We start from the raw sequence: 16,118 nt of genomic DNA on the forward strand, positions 1-16,118 counted from the left end.
TGCCTAACCCTAACCCTTTCTTGCCTTAATCTATCTTTATTTTAGTACTTTGTTAGTTCTTATGCACCAGTACACAAATTATTTGTATGTGAAAACCTACTTGGCAAAAAAGCAATTTTGTTTCTAAAGAGGACCTCCGCATTTTACAGGTGTTGGGTTGTATGTATGCGTTAATAAAGAGATAAATAATTTAAAGAAAGAGAGGCTAAGAGAGAAATAATTAAAAAGTATTTTACGGCTCCAGGCGATAATGCCTTCAGTTGGCTCTGAAATACTACCAAATCTGTGGGTTTGTGGAGTTAGAAAAAGAAGTGATCTGATCAGACCTTTGTAGCCGGCTCGTCGTCTCGTCTCTGCTCAGCTCTAGCGACTCAAAGCATCTCTGGTTCTGCTGCAGGAAATTTGATTCTTTTTTTTAATTTATTTTTTAACTTTGACAATGTTATAACAATGCAATCACTCACAAAATGGCAAGACTTTTGATACACGGACAAATATAAAATGGTTAAAACAGGTTATCAGTGTTTAGTGATGGTTTGTTTTGTTCAAACAACAGTAACACAGGCTTAGGTTTTCCACTACAATACAAATCCATTCATACTTCATATTCTTCACTGTAAACAAAGGAGTTTATTCCACAATACAATATTCTCTGTAAAACCCTTTGGACAAATGAATAAAAAAATACAAATTTCTCTTCATGATTCATTTGTTTACAACAATATGTACAAGCAGTAAAAAAGTCAACATTGTTGTTGCACCTTTATGAAAAATACCACACAAATAGAAAAACAGAAGCTATTTTAAATGTACAAAAATAATGTAGCAAACTGAGGAATACAACTGCTACAAAGTTTGGCACAACAGGTTAAAAAAAAAAAGCTCCCAGGAATATTCTGGAAACTGACTGGCCTCGAAAGAGAAAACCTTACAATGATGACTCTTTACCTGAGTTTGATATCTATACATTAGCAGCTAAGCTCGGCTTGGCTTGGCTTTAAGTAAATGAACAGTTACAGTAAGTTGCTAGGGCAGCTGCTAAGACAAAGGAGGCAGACTGCAGCAGGACTCACAGAGGAGGGTGATCAAACTACTTAACCCTTGTTGGCCTTTTCATCATCTATCATCAAGAGTTTCAGGCTCACCAGACTCACTGTAACACTACAGGTTTGTTTTTTGTGACAACTAGATGGCACCTAATAAAATCCTTAAATTGCGTCTCAAAAAAGGATGCCATAGTACATAATTTCCTAGAGAGCAACCTCCAAGCAGACAGCATGCAGTCATTCTTCAATTAAAGTTTCATAAAATCGTCACATTATGCCTCAAACATTGGTTAAAGTAAGACTGATTAAATAAAACCTTATTTTAACACAAGGCTTTCAAAACACAGGGATCTAGCATATTTTTAAAGACAGAGATAAATGTATAGCAAAATAAATCACACTACATATATTTTTAAATTTAAAATGTACATACATTCCAGCTTTACAGCTGCATAAAAATACATTTGTGTTTCACACCTATGCAGTAATCTTTTAGAAATACAAAAGAAAGAATATTAAAATATTAAGGTCTTGACTAAAATGAACTTCAATTTATCCAAGATTAAGAGTAATTGAAATCTCTGCTGGTTATGTGACTGATGAAGAAAAAGAGATGACTGGGGGAAAGGTACTCAACCTGACAGAAATGACAAACAAGGAGCGTACTTTACTGTATACACTGTAGTAAATGTATGTATGTATGTATATATAAATAATATGGAGAGGTATAGAGATATAGTTTGTGTGTGTATGTTGTCCTCCATAGCAGCTTTAGCTTGAATCCAATAAACTAGGTTCTTCTCACTTCAAAGAGACCAACACGAGACCTGGCTTTGGCTCAGTGAACCTGAGAGATGAAGAGATAGGAGAAAAGGTGGGTGACAATGAACATGTTGTGCATGTGTGTGTGTCTTTTGTGCATGTGTGTACCTGTAGTGTTTGTTGGTGAGGTATTCTATAACGGCGGGGCGGATGCGGGCCACGCCCCCCTGGCTGTGGTTCCCTCTTCCTGTGATGACAGAGAGCTGAGGTCGACACAGACCCTGTTCACAATCTACACAGAAAGAGGCCAAAGAATACAGAATACAGTTAGGAGAGGCAGCGTGTAGAAACTTTGACAAAGGGGCAGGAAATGCAAGCATACATATGATGGTATAGGACATTCTTTTATTGGTTTATGCATTGTGTAGGTATATAAATATATACCTATATATGTGTATACAAGTAGTTATGTCCCTTGTTCTACTGGTTTGCCCTCTTGCAGACATAATGCCCCCCCAAAAAATGCTATTTGTATAGTTCACACCTTTTTAAAAAAAACAAACTAATATAAGAATAACACTGTTTTGCAAACCTAGTCAATACCCACAAAGCTCAGAAACACAATTGACCAATTACTCGCAATTATCTCTAAAATCAGTTCCAGACCCAACCTATTTGTACAATTTACGGCCTCATTTTTTGCACAATATTATTCATTACCCGTGGTTTTGTCCTGCAAGACCTGGCCCAGATGCTCCAGGGCCTCATCTACATGCAGCCCATGCAGATCCAGGATGTTGTTTGGTAGCAGCGATGAGTTGACCCTCTTAAATATCTGAACTGCTGCACGGTGATTGGCCTCACGCATCCGCTGACCATGCAGGTGTCCCTAGAGGTAATGCAAATTATTACTGTGTGCCAAAAGAAGAGCTGCACCTTTAAAACAAATACTCAGAAGGTTTACCTCTTATAGAGTATATTTCTCCCCACCCGTTTAGGGGAAAGTTATTTCATAAGATGAGAAACAGAGTGGAAATTCTACAGTAAAACATTTGGCTCTTTACCTGCTGCGCGTAAAATGAGGCTACTTCTTTGCGACCTTGCTTGTAGGCCTCCGCAGCCTTGGAGAAACACTCGAGCTGTCTGCTCCTCTGTTGGCTGGCCTCGGCCCTGAAGTCCACATACTCTGGGTCCTCCGTGTCCTGATAGTTAGGTACAATTGACTCCGGGGGCTTCTGCCTCTGAAAAAAAGAACGGAAAAAAAAAAGGGTAAAGCAGACGGCTACATAAAGTTGGAAAACTTAATCAGTAACTTTATATTTTTCTTTTTTCTATATGGCAGTTGAACCTTTGGTCAAAAGGCCAAAAGGGTTCTTGCTACTGTGTGTTAAAAATACTCAAAACCTATATGAACTGTGGGTCCCCGCGTCATCCAAGCTGTATAAAATTTTGAGAGACTGTGAAATAAGACCGTAAACTACAAGTACATCTAAAAAATTAGAATATCGTGAAAAAGTTCAATATTTTTATACGAGTGAAACTCGTATATTATATAGATTCAATACACAGAGTAAAATATTTCAAGCCTGTATTTCTTGCAATTTTGATGATTATGGCTTACAGATAATGAAAACACAAAACTCAGTCTCTCAGAAAATTAGAATATTACATAAGATCAATAAAAAAAGGATATTTTAAACACAAATGTCAGGCTCCTGTAAAGTATCTTCATTTCTATACACTCAATACTTGGTTGGTTGCATTAATACGGCGTGGCATGGAGGTGATCAGCCTACGGCACCATGTTGCTTTTATATGCCTTCAGGTCATCTCGACAACAGCCCATAGACTCTCTATGGGGTTCAGGTTAGCCGAATTTGCTGGCCAGTCAAGCCCAGTAACACCATGGTCACTGAATCATCTTTTGGTACCTTTGCCAGTGTTGGCAGGTGCCAAATCCTGCTGGAAAATGACATCAGCATCTCCAAAGAGCTGATAGAGCTCTAAAATGTCCTGGTAGATGGCTGCGTTGACTGTGTACTACAGAAAACACAGTGGACCAACACCAGCAGAGGACATGGCCCCAAATCACCACTGACGGCGGACTCCAATATTGAACTTTTTCACAACATTCTCATTTTCTGATACAGAGTTTTGGGTTTTCATTATCTCAAAGCCATAACCATCAAAATTACAGGAAAAACAGGCTTGAAATATTTCGCTCCATGCGAATTCCATGATATTCAGATTTTTTGAGATGTACCCGTTTTAATGGATTTATGTTAAAAAAAACAAAGTTCATAGTGTATGGGAAAATACAAAAAGCTTGAAAGCTTATAATATAACTGATTCACTCATCTATCAAATCCATTGAAAAAGTTTTAAATGCTTCTCACAGCAAAGATTGACATATGTGATGCATTTAGATTAATTCATCACAAGGCATGTAATTAATTTTATTTTTTTAATTGCTTGAAAGCCCTAGTGGCCAATATTTTAGAGGCACATTTTTCTCTTCAGTCACAATCGTGATGTATTGCAGATGATCTCCTGCTAGATATCTCATGTTTAAAATTGCTTGAATGGTGATAAAACAATGTGATTTCACAAAAAGTAACTAAAGATGACAAATAAAGTTAAAAGGTAAAGGGTGAGGAAAACAAGCGAAGATACAGAGGTCAAGAGATTTAACTCCCTCTTACATGGGTCTTCATGACACACATTGGTGTACAGTACATATATTGAAATGTATGTTTATACTTGTTCTGTTCCACTGTTTGTCTCTGCTTGTGTTTGTGAATACCTTCCCCCTCTCCTTGCTGGCTGCTCTGAGGTGGTCGGGGCGAGGAGCCTCCGGGGCGACCACTGTTTTGACAGGCTCCTCTTCCAGTAGAGGGCGAAGAAACAGCTCTGTCTGAGTCAGGCTGTAACTATACAAAGATTAACACATATACAAGTTAGTCAGGAGAACAGGATTCAGCACATCTTGCTTGCTGTAGAAAAAAAGAGAGAATGTTTGGATTATCGACCAATCAGCTATAAGATAATGAAGTCAAACAAATCAAAGGAATACAGTGTCATAGTTGTTTTCTCACTTGTGGTCTCTGAAGATGTCCTGTAGGAAATGCCTGTCGATGGAGGGGAACAGTGCGTACAGTTGGTTCTCTTTCAACAGGGCGGCTCCATCACGCCGGTCAAGGTCTGCGCGACTTTGTCTGGTCTGAGAGGAGGAGGGGTGGAAAGGAGTTAGGATGTGGGGAACAGAGAGGAACAACCTAGAAATATATGTGAATGTGTTACCTTTTTCACATTCTCCTGCAAAGCCTGCTGTTCTTTAATAATATCTCTAAAAGAGACATGTGGGCGGGGGACATTCCAGTGGTCCATGAATGGCATCTGACCCCGGCCCTCTGGGTGGCTGTCCTGTGACGCGTAACCATCTGCACTAATCAGGAAGTTTGCTGCCTGTGTGCGCTCTCGGGATCCAGATCTGTCCGCCTGCGAGTCACCCCAGTGTGCTGAACCTACACATTAAAAGGTTGTGGAATTAAATCATGTTGTGTCTGAAAAATGTTGTTTCCAGTTGTATTTCTTTGTTTGACTGGGACAATATGGAAAAACAGGTGTACTTTTGAATTCATTCCATAATAAATATATGGTTGAAACAGATTCAACGTTGCACAACTGAACTGAGAAATCAAACTGGGCTTTTACATGTAAGTCTCGATGTGTGTCTATATGTGTGTGAATTTAACACAGTATTGACCATATGCTGAGCAGAGGTATGCTGCCATTACAACCCTGATTCCAAAAAAGTTGGGACGCTGAGTAAAATGTAAATAAAAATAGAAAGCATCAGATTCTAAATGTATATTTACAAACACAAACTTTCATCAGTTTCAACAATAACCACTTAAAATCCACCTGCCCAGGTAGGTTAAGGATATTCTGTTTTATTTACATTTTGTCCCAACTTTTTTGGAATCGGGGTTGTATTACATAATGCTCTATACTTTTTAAGTTTGTATCCATGTTTGTGTGTGAACTTACTTTCCTGAAGCAAGTGAAAGGAAAGAGTTGCTTGTCTCTGCCTCTCCTGTAAAACAGCATTTGTAGTCAAATAAACAAACAGAGACCCACTCAGTAAATCAGAACATCATGGTAGATTTATAATGGCACGAGTATAAAAGATTCTAGTAGAAGTGTCAGTGCCAAATATTAAATCTGCAATAACCGAGGAGAGCTGCAGATTAACATGATATTTCTCTGTAGCTTCATCACTGTGAGCAAACCATCTCACAATGACTGTTTACATACACAAATATGCCAGGTTTTGCCCTTTTTCTGAAAAAAGAAAATATTCCTACTCAGTTTACGTGTCAAATGAAAATGAATGTTCCACTAACTGTTCCGGTTTACATGCAGCTGTGCACACTCCAATTAACATATGTTGTTTTTCACGTCAAAATATGGACAAGCGGCTGGAGCGGTTTGTGCCATGTGCTGATTATTTTGTTTTTTAAGTTTTCCGCAAGTGACAGACTTCTTTGACCATGCAAACACATATCCAAGTCTTTCATAATGATTAAAAGTAGGTGTGTTCCTCCCTCTGACCACAATGTGGGCTTTTCATTATGGCATGCATCTCTACCACGGACTAGCAAACTGTTATCTAGTTAGTTTGTGTACAACAGCCATAGCAATGCACAGGCTGGACAGAAAAAAAGCGACTAAAACCCTGAGATGCATATCCTGAATGTGTTGTATAAATGTCCAAGAAATGCTCCTTAAACCCAAATAATATTGGCATATCAAAAACTGCTTCATTTGAAATAAGGCCTAATTTGGGATATCCAAACGGACTAAGCTGTTAACATGACTCATATCCAGTTTGGAATATCGTAGAAGTCATTTTTCATCTTTTTGTTATTTTATTAAAATTAAAAACATATCATACAGTTGATTTAAAGAGCTCACCTGAATGGTTTCCTTCCATGTTTGATGGATCAGTTTAGCCAGGTTCAGGTCCATCTGCACTGCATTGTCATCAGAGAAGCATGCACCTGAAAATTGTGGATGGAGAACACAGATACCCCAATGTTAGTTCTGAGGAAGTATTAAGAGACTTATTTTAATCAGTTCAGCAATTCATTAAGAAAAACACAAGGCCTCAATGTTTTGAACAAAGCTGCTTGTCTAACAGCATATTAAACCCCATTTCAGGCAATAAGCTAGAGTGCTGCAGCCGACTGCTTCGGAATCATTCAGTGCAATTGCATAACATTATGTACATCCACTAAAAGTGCCTTTTTTGCCACTAACTAGGCTCAGATTTTTAAGTGTCTGACAATATTACCCTACAGTGAAAATAAGTTAGTTTTCAAAACAGAACTCCTCGAGTAAGACTACGTTAGACACAAAAACAAACCAATTAAAAGGGTGAAAATAATGTTTTATTTCTCTGAAGGGGCCTTTCTATAATGCTTTGAAAAACTTATAATACCAATCTGAGCCTGTCAGTGGCAAAAAACATACACAGCATTGAAGAATAACTTTGAAACCTGTTTTGCAGCTGCCGGCTGCAGCAATCCAAATAAAAAAAAATAGGGTCCAGCTTGAAAAGAATACAACTTTCCCTCTAAATGCAGTGTTTGATTTCAGTGTGATGCCTGTGTGTAAGTCACCTGGGTCGATTCCGACAGGACCAAACAGCTCAGTCAGCTGCAGTGCCAGTTCAGTGGGAAGTCTCAGCTCCAAACTCTGAATGTCTGGGTGTCTGCTCCTTCTCTCCTCCATGTGCCTCCTCTCAGTCCTCTCCTCCTTCTTCTGTTTTTGCTCTCTTTCTATCTCTTCAAGCTCAGCCTGCAGCAGCCGGTGGACCTCGTCCATGCTCGCAATCTCCTCCTCAATCTCAACTCTTGCCTCCTCAATTATCACTCCGTCATCTAAGTTTCCACCGCAAGCGCCTCCGCCTTCTGGGTCAGCTTCTGATGTCACTTTGTGCTCAGTGTCATCACATCTCTCTCCTTCTTTTACTATAGGAGGCAGACTACGTTCTGCTTGAGGAGATGAGATTGTATCAGCAGCATGATCTTTGTTTATTAAACTAGATTCACTAACTGTCCCAAAGGTTAACTGATTAATCACCTCCTCAGATCCAGTTGGCTCCTCCTTTGGCAAAGCTTCAGGGTGTTGCTCATCCAATACATCAGTTTCTACAGACTTATCTTCCCACCCAGCACCATCCTCCTCCTCCTCCTCCTCCTCCTCCTCTTTCTCTCCATCATCTCTGAAGAACCTCTCTCCAGAGTCCAGCAGCAGGTTGGTCGTCCATTCTAGGTCCTGATGGCATTTGTTGTAAAGATCTTCTAATGTATCAAAACTAACCAGTTTGAAATGTCGGCTAAGAATGCGCAGGCTCTCAAGCCTGTCTTGAAAAGCCCCAAGCTCTTTTTCCTCCACCTGTGTGCCTTTCTCGTGCACCACGCGGTAGGGTACCTCTCTGTGGCCAGATGGGTGAACTGCCACCGCTGCAGAGACGGCAGAGGACAGCTCCGGCACAAAGTGAGAAGAGTTTCCAGACAGGACTGTGATGTCACGGGGATGGCTGCACGCAGAAACACCTGCATCATCTGTGCTATCTTGATGATTGAGACGCCAAAGAAGAGCAAAGTCTTGAGGTTCTGTCTGGGTTGGGCTGCCAAAGTCGACCAGAAGAGGTGGAGATGGAGGCTGCAGTTGTGCCTGAGATTTGCACTCAAGGTTTGGTTTAAGGCTTAAGGTGCTGCAGTCGAGATTAACATCTGTATTAATGCCATTCTGAGTGCTATTTATACTTTGGGCTGTTGTATCGGGACATTCAAGAGTATTCAGTGAAGCAGCAGGGCAGTTTTGAGTAAAGGTGAGGGCCAGTTTGCATTGTTTCCCCGACCTACGACCCTGACGCTGCTTTTTCTCCTGACTACCTCCACTGAAAGCACCGCTTTCGGATTCCACAGAGCTCTCACACACCGGACTCTGACACACCTCACTAGTATCAGCCTCAACTCTCGTCTCTCTGCCATTGTCTGCGCAGTTTTTCCTGTCCATATCAACATGACCAGCAGTGGGCTCTGTACCAACCCTGCCTTCATTATTATGGCTTTCCTCTCCATCATGGCATATATTTGGCTCCATAATTTTGGCGATAACTAGTGAATCAGCAGTAGGAGCTGAGAGGAGATTTGTTGGGTGGCCTGATTTCAAACCCTCAGATGCTGCGTCTCTGTCGATATCTAAAACATTCCCTTCTTTGGTACTGCACGCTTCATTTTCAGTTTCAAGTGCCTCCCAATGATCGATTCTCGGTTCCCTGACCTTACAAGAGTCAGCTGCCTTCCAGTCTAACACACAGTCAGGTAACTCACCTCTGCTGCTGTTGACTCTTTTCATGTTTTGTTCCCTCTCATCTTGGTTACATCTACTGCCATGAGATTCCTCAAACCTGCCACTAGCCTCTTCTTCTTTCTCCAGTTCCTCTCCAGAGCTCGGAGAAAGGGAGGGCGAACGGGAGGAGCCAGTCTGAATGTCAGCTACTCCTGTCTGGATAAGATCAAGAAGCTTCTGGAACTCTGTCACATTGGGTCCTGGCTGTTCCTTTCTTTTCTTTTTGTCAGTTTCTTGAGACACACCTTCACCTTCCTTCCCACTTCCTTCTTGATGTCTTTCTCTTCTACTCATTCGTCGCTGCTCCATTGACTCTTCACAAGGCCAGTCTCCTGTGAAATCCAACATCTTAGGCATTCCCTTCTCTCCTCCTTCCCTAATCATCTCATCCCCTTCAGCTTTCTGTGTCTCGCTGTCTGACTGGTTAGTATCTTTCACCAAATCTGCAGGCTCTAACTTGTCAAAACCAGACCTCCTGCTTGGCCTTTCTCTCCTCACTCTTTGTGCTATTGACTCAGAGAAAGCCACAGGCAATTCATCCCCACGATCTTCGCTCATCACTGATTCCACAATACAGTCAGGGACTCTCTGATTTCCTATTTGATGACTTATCTCTAACTGGGCGTCCAACTCAGAATCTAATTCCCCAAAATCCAAGTCATTATCCTCGTCGGACATCTCAGGGTTTTCTGCAAGTGTTCCAGCAGGTTGGAAAGTGAGGGACTCGGTAGATTTGTGGGTGCCATCTCTCAGCATTCCCACCTCATTAGAACGACCAATAGACGACACGTCAGGGAGAGAGGAATACAGCTGAGGGCGGGATTTCTTAGATCCCTCAGTCAATCCAGGCTGCCCCACAAGGTCGGGACAAGGTGTTTCAGAAGACACCAGCCTAGAGAAAACACAAGAGATATGAAGGATACAATTAACAGAACTAATGATGGGTGCACTGCACATTGTCAACATTATGTCTGATTTAGCTCAGTGGTAATGGATGTTTATTAGATGAGCATCAATATCATGTGTTTTTTTCTTCTTTTATACCAGGTAATATTTAACATTCTGTGCATTTATTTTTTTTTAAAACAATAGAATTATCGCTTTAAGAAAAAAATTTAATTCCACTTAAAGTTTGGTTTTGCAGTTTTCTAGAAAAGGCAAAACAAAACAAAAATGCTAGACTTTGAAACAACCCTCCTCCTGCAGCTCTCCCCTCTCTTCCAGAAGTTCCTCCCACTAGAGGAGGACGGGCAAAAATTAACGCAATTCATACAGTAACCTGTACGAGTATTAGTCATTCATTTCAATCACCCTGATCTTGATGCCCTTATATTGTGGAAATGTATTTAGAATTACAGTCCTGTTTTTTTGTGGGTTTGTAACGCCATTTGATATGATATACAGTAATTCAAAGTTCCAGCTAGCTTCAGGTTCATGAAAAAAACATGTATCAATACTTCTGCTAGCTGTCACCAAAGAGTTTAGCCTTAGCCTTTGGCTCTTATTGATTATTAAGTAACTCATTGCTTCTCCAGGTTTTGTGAATCACAAGTTGATCTTCATTCCAAAACACAACATGATACAATGCTACTAGAGATGACTTTCTCTACTCCAAGACCAAACAGGTGTAGGTGAGACTCACTGTGAGCTTCGGTTCTCCAGAGGGAGGCGCTGTCTTGTCTCAGGAATATGTGAACCCATGATGGACTGGACTGTGACGTAGCGTTCATAACTATCAAGCATGCGTCTGATTTTTTCCACCGGCACACTGTGTGTGGTACGTCTTCATATAGAGACAGAAAAACACGAAAGTGGCAAATATAAAATTGTCTCCAACAGAATTTTGCTCTTCATGCGCAAATAATTTGACATTCCACCTTAAAAACAGATGCTATTGTAATTCTGCTCCCTCTCACCTCTCCAGTTCTCTCGGCTTGTTCTTCCACCAAGTGTCCGGCTCTCGGAACAGCACCTTATATCCATGTTTCAGTGCCTTTAACAGAGAGGGCACCAACCATCTTTTGCAGTTCATAACAAAGGTATGTGTACTGTGACCAGCCACTCATTATAACAGATATTTCATAACTGTTATTTAATCCAACACTATATTTGTTACAATCAAAGTGGTATATGAGGCAAAAAGTGCCGTTTAACAGGCAATTTAGCACAGTTCAGGCTGAAATCAGCCCTGCCTTAATCAAAACAAGGGGCTCTGCTTCTTAGCATTTCCACACAAACTACAAACCACATGTGCATGGCACTGGGCAGTATGGGAAGTGGTCCGTGGTCTGTGGTTCTGTCTGTACCACATTCAGACAAATCTCTGCCCTTCGGGTAACCCAATTTCTGCAGTGTTACCGTGCAACACCCGGTGCAAGGAGGTAGCATTTTCTATAATGTACAGACTATGGGAAACCACTGTGCCACCTGCACTGTGTTTCTGGAATGGCCTCATTCAAATAAAATAGGAAGCTGCATTTTTTCATGCAGGGCTGAAGCCCATCTGGACACAGCCTAACCCATACATTATGACATGACATAAATGTGTTTAAAGAAGACTTTTATGAACCTCTTCTCCAGAGCAGTTAGTGCAACAGCATTATCAGTTAGCCACATGAGAGTCTTTACCATGCTTTATGCACACAGAGAAAGCTGACTGACCTTAGCCACGTACGGTTTCATCTCCCAGCCCTGCAGGTTTGTGTTGTCAATGATGATTGGGTTTGCTCCCCTTTCAAAAGCCTCCTTGGCTATGGAATAAAGTTTACACAAGAGAAAAAAAACATTGTCAGTAAACACAAAGCACTTAAACAGAAACAATGTAAATCAATTACATAGATTAAAAAAATTGACTTGCTACTGTTGAATGACTTCTTATCAGAACTACGTGTGTGTTGTGTACCTCGTTTATGGTTCCACTCATGAGCCTCCCCCAGAGCAGCAGGGTCAAACTGATACACTCCATGGCGAGAGAAATAGTCGTCAGTGCTGAGTTTAACTCCACCTGGGTTATGCTCTAACAAGGCTCTGCAGACAGACAGACACAGACAGACAGACAGACAGACAGACAGACAGACAGACAGACAGACAGACAGACAGACAGACAGAGATGTAACAGAGGTTGAGATTGCTGTGGCAACAGTCGTTGTTACGAGTGTTTCTAAATGTATTACTATCTTAATAGATATTGTGTTTTAAAGTTGTAGTTAACCAATGACACATGTGATGTATATTATATTTAGATCAAGTAATCGTGTTAGTTAGCTGTCTGTTTAGCAAATCATCACTGCTCTGATTTTTACATCTCTAAAGCACTATGCATAGACGTTGCAAGTGTATTCACTTCAATATGACCACAGACTGATGCTGTGCTAAATTAAACATTTTAATAAATTAACTGAAAACAATCTTGAATGAAAACAAGCTATATTCACAGAGGCTTCCCTCCACGCTGCATCAGGAAATGTATGCAGTTAAAACAATAAAAGAGCTAATAGAAAGATGGCCAAGCATCAGCGAGAAGAAAACAAGTATGCATGATTGTTAAAAACTAAAAAATGAATACATAAGAGAGCACTGTTTTTTGTTTGAGAAAGTAGCTCTCTGGGTAGCCTAATACACCGCACAATCCACATAAAAATGTCTATTTTCATTCTAGCTCATAATAATAGGAAAACTCGTCTCTGATGTATGAATTGCACAAAATAATCTGCTCTTTTTTTGTTACAAATATCCTGCAGTTATCCCGTTAAATATGTGTTAAAGGTGCACACCATCAGTTGTTCTGCTCTGTTATTGTTATGCATTGAATATAATATGAAATATCTTTGGAATATGTCACTTACAGGGCTTTCAATTTACTTGATGATTAAAAAATGGGCCCTTTAAGGGAAAAGGATGAAAACCACTAATTTAAAATATTCGTACCTTGCCAAGGTCGACTTGCCAGACCCTGGAGCGCCACGTAGCATCACAAGGACCTTCCCCTGCAAACGGAGCCTGCTGTTCTGGGCAGGAGGCTGTGGAGCAGCAGGCAGGGCCCAGGACTTTGGAATAGTAGCAGAGGGTTTGAGAGGTGCTTGGCTGACTGGGCTGTGATTCAGCCAGGGAGAGGCATGCCTGGGTAGTCCGGGCCAGTTGGAAGGTGCTTGAGCCACAGGAGTAATGAAAGCTGGCCCCTGGTTTCCATGGACACGGGGAGAAAACGCCGGTGCCTGCAGGTTCCAGGGCGGCGGTATGTAGCCTGTCGGCTCCTGATTCAACATGCTCACCTTAGATCTCGCTCCTCCGACTATGGCTCTAGAGGGCATGAGCCCAGCCTCGTCTGAAGGAGTGTGTGATGGGTCTTGCTTCTTATACACCTGGAAAGCTGAGGGACGTCCTGAAGCTGCCAGGTCCAAAGGAGGTTTCGGCTTGTCTCCAGGCTTCTCTGTCATCAGATGTGTGAAATCCACCGTCGACTGCTGCTCCCCCTCAACAGCCTTGTCTTCCCAAGTGCTGAGCTGGTTGAGCGGAGAGCAAGCTCCCGTAATATGCTCCTCCGGGACGCCTCCAGGAGGCCCTCTAGACCCGGGCTGCAGGCTCGACTGAAGCAGCTCAGGGAGAACCTGCTGTGGGAATGGTGGTGGAGGAAAAGAGGCAAGGGACGTACCAATTGATAAATACTGGCTGCCGGGGTGCTCTTCCTTAACGCCTTGTTGCGCAGTTAGTGTCTCTAGCTCTTGATCAACTAGCAGGTCCATCTCCTCTGTCAGGAGATTGGTAGAGGGAGGAGAGGTGGACAGCACTGACAGTTTGGAGGAGTTCTGGTCAGTTCTAGGTTCAGAAAAGTGGCGTGGGCTTAGAAGGGCTGCAGCAGTGCGCTCAAAGCCAGAGACAGGAGAAGGTATAGGGGCTGCACCTTCAGCAGCCTTAGACAGCTCCAAGAGAGAGTCCATCGCATTTTCAACTATAACACAAACAGAGAAAGCACAGAGGCCAAAGAAAAAGGAGTGGGTCAATTTTTCAAGTCATGATTCAGTGTTTCAACAGTCCATTTAATGCAGATGATGGGAGTTTGCATTGATGAGCTCACATAGAACAAAGCCAAAACATAAATATAATAACATAAGAGCCCTTACCATTGCACTGATATCAGCACCACAAAGCAACATACCGATAGTGACATGAATACCAACAACATAGTTGGGGGTTTCAGTGTTAAAAACACAAACGCTGTTACAGAACCTGGCTGTCCTACTTATTATTCTTTTCAGTCTTTTAAATATCTCCACTAAGGTACCTTATGACAACAAGCAGATTTGTCTGTGTAATTTTGTGAACTATACCAGTTAAGGCAGGACTCATCTGACCTGGGACTAGTGACTGAGACTTGGTGATTATTGCTGCTGTGCCCCCAGGCCCTGACGCAGCATTTATACTCTATTATCAGCTATGTGGGTCATTTTAAACAAGTGTCTGCTTTGTACAGACAGTGCTAACTTTTGTTTGGTCTATTTCTGTTTTATCATGCTTTACTGACTAAATGTCACCAGTAAACTTAACACATGCAGTATCTGTCATCCACATGTATTATAGAATAGGGATGCAGGGACTCATGGCCAGTGTTAGAAATTAAGGGGCGCAGAGGGCAAAAATGCCAGAAGAAATCTCACAATTCTTCTAAAAAACACAATCACTGGGCAAAAATTTCCCCAAAAGATTTTGAAAAAATAAAACACATGTAATAATGGTATTACTCAGTTTGGGTCAATAACCTTATATACATTAAGCTATCATTTGGTTGTCATTACATTCACTTCAGTCTCCAGCACTCACGAACAGCGTTGTCATATATGCACTGATAGTAGCAATGCATACACGCACTGTTGATAACAGCAATGTTGTTTTATTAACTAATGATATTACTGTATGGATTTTAAATACTAGTGGGGGTTAAAACTATCTCCCTACGTATTTTAATGTTTTTTCTACACTGTTCATAGCTCATCTTAACAGGCACAACAGGTGGGAGAGGGTGCGTGTGTTTATAAACTAAGAAAAGCAAAGTGCAGTTTTAGATGACTGCTGACACTGTCAGTAACACCCATGGGACCTCCACTGTACAGTAATGTCATGCAGTAAGTTACACTGCTGTCAGAAATGCACTGCTAACAAGCTACGCGGCTAACTGGTAAGACAAAATGCACTAAATAGCATTCCCACGAGTCACACAGCAGGTTGGACAGCTGTCTTCCGTGTTTGGTGCTACCTTTAAAATCACACTCGGACAGCACGATGTAAATAACTTCGGGGTCCAGGTGGGAGAACATCTCCTGCATGCTTTTGACGATTTTCTCCTTGTCTGAGCTGGAGAGCGAGGTGCTGGATGAAAAGCTGTTCGCCATGGCACCGTTAAATCCCGTGTTGTGGCCGAAGCTTCCCCCCTCTGGCGGCCCGCCGGGGACTCTGGCCGGGCTCTGGCCGTTCTTCTTTCTCCGAGGCATTCCGGGCTACAGCCGCCGGCTGCTCTCATTAGCGGCTACACGGAGCTAACTAAGTAGCTAAAGAGCCACAAACAGGGTGGCCCGGAGCTGAAAACATGCCTCTGTAGTCTCGGGTAGTGTTACCAAAGTGCAGCAACTCAAGGTGATGATATCTAACAGCACTCCAAGTGGTGGAGATACAGCAGAAACGTAAATCGTTACGACAGAAAGGTTAACACCGGAAATCAAGACGGTCACTTCAAAATAAGAGCTTGGCAGTCTATGCTTGGCACAACGTCACCCTGTTAAAATAATCGCCTCACTAATTTTTTCAAGTTTCGCAGAAAACACAAAAAACTTCACCAAAACTGTAACATATGACATTTATTGATCATTTCACTCAAAAAGGATGTAACAAAGG

The 16,118-nt window shown here is 41.7% G+C and overlaps 1 protein-coding gene across 1 annotated transcript; it reads right to left on the reverse strand.

Moving 5' to 3' along the window:
• Positions 1–401: 401 nt before the first annotated feature.
• n4bp2 (NEDD4 binding protein 2) lies at positions 402–15,878 on the reverse strand. The gene is made up of 16 exons (XM_059337948.1): positions 15,484–15,878; positions 13,161–14,181; positions 12,136–12,260; positions 11,895–11,983; positions 11,150–11,226; positions 10,876–11,016; positions 7,493–10,125; positions 6,786–6,871; positions 5,859–5,904; positions 5,109–5,332; positions 4,904–5,028; positions 4,612–4,738; positions 2,873–3,049; positions 2,529–2,697; positions 1,977–2,100; positions 402–1,893 (listed from the first exon to the last, which is right to left on the reverse strand). Exons 1-16 carry the CDS (start codon positions 15,716–15,718, stop codon positions 1,848–1,850), a joined length of 5,445 nt encoding a protein of 1,814 aa, XP_059193931.1. The 5' UTR covers positions 15,719–15,878; the 3' UTR covers positions 402–1,847.
• Between the last annotated feature and the right edge of the window lie 240 nt (positions 15,879–16,118).

Source organism: Centropristis striata, chromosome 1 (genome assembly GCF_030273125.1).
Source record: "Centropristis striata isolate RG_2023a ecotype Rhode Island chromosome 1, C.striata_1.0, whole genome shotgun sequence".
NCBI lineage: Eukaryota > Metazoa > Chordata > Actinopteri > Perciformes > Serranidae > Centropristis > Centropristis striata.

Bases quoted from the DNA above. Each gene is read 5' to 3' on its own strand.
- n4bp2 (XM_059337948.1), bottom strand. From the start codon at position 15,718: ATGCCTCGGAGAAAGAAGAACGGCCAGAGCCCGGCCAGAGTCCCCGGC. The intron at 6,872-7,492 runs GTGACTTACACA...CACAATTTTCAG, and splicing joins TCCTGTCGGAATCGACCCAG to GTGCATGCTTCTCTGATGAC. The intron at 2,698-2,872 runs GTAAAGAGCCAA...CATTACCTCTAG, and splicing joins CCTCATTTTACGCGCAGCAG to GGACACCTGCATGGTCAGCG.